This window comes from Lates calcarifer, linkage group LG4, assembly GCF_001640805.2.
Source record: "Lates calcarifer isolate ASB-BC8 linkage group LG4, TLL_Latcal_v3, whole genome shotgun sequence".
Taxonomy (NCBI): Eukaryota; Metazoa; Chordata; class Actinopteri; family Centropomidae; genus Lates; species Lates calcarifer.
In genome coordinates, this window is record NC_066836.1 from 17,546,835 (window position 1) to 17,552,834 (window position 6,000).

Sequence of the window (6,000 nt, forward strand, 5' to 3'; positions counted from 1 at the left end):
AAAGGAGGGTGTGAGAGGGTAAACAAATAGCATGCTCTGTGGAATACAACAGCAGCAGGTCTTTCCAAGACACATAGCTTTGTTCTGGTCCCATAATGTTGACGGTTGATGTTTTATTTTAAAGACTGAAGACGGTGGAGTTATAGTGCAGTGTGTCCTTGGCTTTAGTGTTTCAATAATAGAAGTTGTTTGACTGAGTGAGTAGATCACTGGTCCATCTGTAGCTGCTGAGCTAGAGTTATGTGCAGTGTTTACAGTCTGTGCTTTGTGTTCATTAGAAAAACCACAATGGCTTTTCTTCTTTTCAGAGGATGAGAGATAATGAATAGTGATCTGTACATCCAAGAGGGCAGATTACATCTGTGGTTGTCAACTGAAGCAAGAGAAATCTAACCAAAGCCTGCAAAAAAGGGCATTGATCATACTTGGAATTAGCTTGGCCGTGTATGTGAATGGAGGCAGGAGCTGACAGCTGGTTTTTGATGGGAAATGATAAACTACATATGAGTTTCCCTGATCAGGGTCCATCGTAGTCAGAAACGGATGAAACTTTGATAACTCTTTATAATTAAAATATATAACACATGCTTTAATACTTTGGGAAATACACTTAGATGAGAAGATTGACACCACTCTCGTGTCTGTACAGTAAATATGAAGCTACAGCCAGAGGCCGGTTAGCTTAGCTTAGCTTAGCTTAAAGACTGTAAATGAGGAGAAACAGCTAGCCTGGCTCTGTCTGAAAGGAACAAAACCTAAATACTAGCAACTCTAAAAATAACTCCTCAGAATGGTATACTTAATTGTAATGCTTACAAAACTTTTGGCCAAATGCATGTAATGTTAATGAAGTGAGCTTTAGAGGTGCTTGTATTTTCTTACCTTTGGAAGGAGCCACGCTAGCTTTTTCCCCATGTTTCCACTCATTATGCTAGGCTAAGTTAGCTGGCTGGTGGCAGGAGCTTCATATTTGGCACAAACATCTACCTGTCAACTGGTCCTGACCAAGAAACAGTGCAGCATGTAACCCCCTTATAAAGAGTTGATTTGTATTGTCTACACTTGGATTATCTATATCCATGCTAGTAGGTGTATTTTGTTCCCCTCAGACAGAGCCAGGCGAGCTGTTTCCCCCCATTTCAAGACTAAGCTAAGCTAAGCTACTCGGCTACTGGCTCTAGCTTCATATTTAGACAACAGACATGAGAGTGATATTAATCTTCACATATAACTTTTGGCAACAAAGCAAATGAATGTAACCCCCCCCCTCCAAAAAAGACTGCCAGTTTCATATTATTATGAGAGCAGGTACAATTATGATTTCACACTATTCAAATATACTTTTCAGTGTAACTTCCCAGCTAATTTGGTGGCATATTAGCATATGAATATTTGAATTAACAATCATTAAATGATGATCCATTAAGCATTAACTAATCACATTAACTGTTAGTCACTTTATCACTTCTTAATGGTGAGCAACAGGAATCATGCATTAGTTAAGCTTGTGAATGTGAAGCCTTAAACAGAAATATTTTATGTGCAGATAACAGCATTTTAAGAGATGAAAAGTGGGCTGGTAGGCTGGAATTTAAACAGATGAGTAGTGCTGCATAAAGTATAAAAGATTTAATTTAAAAAGGAAAAAGTAAGTGGCTGCCTCCGTCTTTGTTGACCATGGAAATCACATTTACTTCTGCATTTTATTTAATAAGTAGTATTTATGCACAAAGCAAATGTACATTTTCTGACCAAGATTTGAATACAAAAGCAAGTCCTGTTACTTGTTAATAAAAGCATTCTCGCTTTAATATTTATGTGTGTGAGGGCATGAGCGACAGCAGTTAATAACGTCAGTTGTCGAGCCAAAATATACGTCTGTGAACAAGGTTGTTTTGCTGATTAGCAGGACTTGAGCCAGAGAGGAGGAACTAATCAGTGAAATCAGCGGCTGTTGTCTTTGCTTGGCTACACTCTGCCCTCGGTGGCACACACAGCTGAGTGAACGCTCCTGGACTACTTGCTGCTGCTGATCCATGGATCCAGCCCCATCCCTTGGGTGTCTGATCTGGTTCGTCACCCCGTCCCTCTTCTCTCCCAGTGCCCAGAGGCAATGGAGACAGAATCACTCAGCCTTGGCAAACCACAGGTTTGAGCTGATGCTCCTTTAAAACAGGCTTCACCTCGCACGGTGCACATGCAGGGGCACCGGAGTGACCATCCTGCATCTGGGAAAGCTTGGTTCAAGCGCCTGTGTGAGCAGGATTTCACCCTGCTGAGGATTTCTTGGGCAAGATATTGAATCCTTAGCAGTTATCGAGGTGCTATCCTGCATCCTGACCTTTGACCTCAACATGGAGCAAGAGAAAGAGAATTTTTCCACTGAAATTTTAAAGAATCACAGTATTTTTAGGGAAAACTATTATTAGCCAGCAGGAGGGGATGACACTATGTATCCTCAAGCTTAACATCTGAGTCCAGACTCATGTTGCCTTGAAAACACTCAAATTTCAGTATGAAACAGATTTTCGTTCGACTGCGACTCTCCTCACCAAAGTGTGTTATCGTCAACTCACTAAATCCCAGAAACCGGTTAAGATTGAAAAAAGATTCCATTTGTTCCACAGTTCTCTCCCTCTCCTGTTAAATTTACAATGCCTCTGAGATCGCCTCGCTGCTATAACTCAAATCCAGAAATCTCCCCCCTCTCCCATAAAACTACAGCAGCAGTGGAGTCATTCTGCCCCTGGGGTAAGAAAACAATGCTGCAGTGGGAACTTTAGAGCATCACCACCCGTGGCATTTACTGTTTTTTTTTTTTTTTTTTGATCACCCGCCGGAGCCAAAATGCCACACAACTCTGCATTCTCAGTGCGCTTTGGGATCTCACACATGCTAATGTTTTATTCACTTTGTGCAAGCGGGTGCATCATGAAAGAGAGGCCTCGCCTTGCACTACACTGACACTCGCTGCCAACAAGCAAACATATGAAATATTAACAGCCAATCATCGTCATCAGTGATCAGAGGATGATCAGATGTGTTGGCTATAAATAGGTGCAACAAAGAAAAAAAAAGGGGGGGCTCAGTCTCAAAAAGTCTGACTCCCGAGCTCATTCAAAAGGTGCATTTGTATTTGAGTACATGTTTCTCTCCATAGAATTGCAGTGATAATAGTCTAGTGTGATGCTCAGTTTGACGCCTGATGAGGAGTTTTCGAACAAGCCAAGCTGACCTAATTCAGTCTCTCTTCAGAGCTGCTTGCATCTGCTTTTACAGGTCAACAAACTATTATTCTCGCTGATATTCTGACATATAGAAATCAGGAAAATGTAAATGAGGGTCTGTATTCCTGTGAAACTCTTCTGAAAACTTGATGCTTTGTGTTTTTTTCCTGCAATACATCTTGTAGATTATTTTATAAAATGCTTTCTGAGTGGTCATCCATCTACTTTATGAGCTTTTAAAATAAGAGTACAGTAAACGCTGACTGTAAATGGGAGTAATACAGCATAAAAATGTCACAGTTGCTGAGGCTTTTACTGCAGCATGTTGGTGCGAGCTGGAGATAAGTCATCACTGTAGCTTTTGTAAATAAGCACACACTTCAAGTTGCAGTCCAGCTTGCATCATCCATGCGCAAACACTTGCCAGTCTGAGAGGAAAAAGAAAAAAACAAATTTCAGATTCAAGCCATGTGTTGAAATCCACTGAGTAAGCAGCGAAATAACGACATGTAGCTCGCTGGGGGAAAAAAAGGGCCCTGCCTTTTCCCCCCTTCTCATTTAAACCCATCCGATGATCTGCCCTTCATGTTTATCCTCAGAGGACAAACATTAGTTAACCCCGGAGCTTTGAGTAACAGTTAGTGGTGAGGCTGGGGGGGGGGGAAACGGGGCTGATCATCTCACCGTGGGAGCCCACTGGGACTCGGGAGGGCTGCTGCCGCTGCATTGATTTACTTGCTGACACCAGAATTGATGAGGGATCAGGCTGGCCATGGTCCAGGAGAGGCAGATTGGACAGGGGAGGGAGAGAAGGAGGCAAGGCAGAGAAATGTAGCTACAGCTCAGAGAGGAATCGCTGGATGGGTGGGTGGAGGGGGGGTGTAGGGAGTGGAACGTGGGAGGGGTGGGGGAAGCGGAGGGCTAGGGTTGGTTTTGCCCCTGGAGCAAAACTCCCTCGATGATGGAGAGAGCTTCGGGGACTGCTAAATACTTGTTAAGCCATTGACCTTTAATTCACACTTGTCATCTAATATATTTCATGTGTGTGTGTGTGTGTGTGTGTGTGTGTGTGTGTGTGTCTGTGGCACTTCAGGGGCCCCGGATTGATCCACTCTGTGTTTTTTAAGTGTCCGCTCTGTGTTTTTTGACTGGTGCTTGAACCCAGCAACACCTGGACATGCATCACGAGGAGTCGGTGCAGTTTCTGTTTTACAGTGGAAGCAGAGGAGGGACCCCGCCACCCCCACCCCCACTCCAACACCCTGCACTGTATCTGTGGTGTAAGTCTGTAACATCTGTGGTTGCTGTGGGGTGGGGGAAAGGTGGGGCAGGTAGGCACCCTCACTCAGCTTGTGGGTGTGACAACAACAGGGACAATAGCAACAGGGCAGTCCTTCAGCCGCAATGGAAACACTGGGATGTCAACACACACACACACACACTAAACACACTACCACACACAGAGGGAACGGGGCGTGCTGATACATGTGTACATGGATTACAATCAGGGAGCAAATTGATACTCAGTGGAATTGCCTGTTTAACAGAGCGGGTCCGCAGTATTACTAAAAGCTTTAATTAGACCAAACATGGACGGAGCCTTGCTTACAGATCTAATTCCACATAGGAAAAACATAAATGACTGATGTGATATTTATATTGACGCGATGCGCTGACCCCAGTATGATTTAAATCATAATAAACACTGTATACCCTCTGCTCCTATACGCGGGTTTCCTCGTGTTAATGGTGTGTTTGTTCTTAGTGACAATAGGGTGTTTTACTGCCAAAATCTAATCCAACCCAACAGTCCATTGTTCATCTACGGGAGACAAAAGTAGTCATAAAAAATATGAAACGACATACCTTCTACAGCCAGCACCACGGGGACGACGAGGCTGCACACCCACAGCAAGTAATCCATTGTCATAAAACAGGCTTTTGCAACATGAATAAAGGTGTGTAGACTGGACCCTTCGGATGGATGGAGACTCAAACACAGAGCACCGCAGCCGAGCTTTTTGTTCCTCTCCCAATTCTCATGTCTTCAGTTGTGACTGGGGCTCTCACCGCCCCATTCTACCAAAAAAGAAAAAAAAATCCTCGGAAAAAAATAACAACCGACCGCTTCTTTATTTTGCATTCAATCAGGTCCCGTTATTCCTGCTACAGGAGCGCTACACGGAGCTCTCTCTCAGTCTCATTCTCTTTATCTGACTTTACCGACACCGAACCTCTGTCCAGGGGCGCATCTCCGGGCTGCTGCCCTGCCCGAGCAGAGGATGGAAACCCCAGGTATGAAGTGGTCCCTGTCCGCGGGGGGGGGGGATCTGTGTAGTCCACTTTGACCAACTCCGTGTAGCTGTTGCTCCTCTGCGAAAGATGTGCGTCGGAATGGCAGCACTGGGACAGAGACACAGAGGGGGCTGGGAGGCAGCGTCAAAGCACACACAATCAACATCAAGCTTCCGGTCAGGATTTTCAAACTAATAGCGCGTTATAATAATAATAATAATAATAATAAATGTGCAATTATGAGAAGCTTAATTTTAACCTCATTTTATTCATTATTTCATTTTATTTTTGTCTCATAGTACTTTATGTTTGATGTATAAAGTAGTTTTGTATTAGACTAGTTTAGTTTTTTACATGTCCCATTTATATAATATTTTATGTACACTTAGTGTGTATATGATATTCCAGTTTTAAAAAAGGCTATTGCCAGAATGAACCAACTGTTCCTCTTTTACCAAGATACTTCAGTTTTCCTGCT

The 6,000-nt window shown here is 43.4% G+C and overlaps 1 protein-coding gene across 2 annotated transcripts in view; it reads right to left on the reverse strand.

Annotated features, from left to right (window-relative positions):
- The window catches only part of ephb3a (eph receptor B3a), a 29,077-nt gene extending 23,439 nt beyond the window's left edge, over nucleotides 1-5,638 (reverse strand). The window contains exon 1 of one of the 2 annotated variants that reach the window (XM_018677237.2): nucleotides 5,094-5,638. In XM_018677237.2, the coding sequence (XP_018532753.1) occupies nucleotides 5,094-5,157 (64 nt within the window). In that variant the 5' untranslated portion in view covers nucleotides 5,158-5,638. Of the gene's footprint in view, nucleotides 1-882; nucleotides 1,139-5,093 lie in introns of those variants that run through there. The other variant, XM_018677238.1, reaches the window with a different exon arrangement.
- Nucleotides 5,639-6,000: the final 362 nt, after the last annotated feature.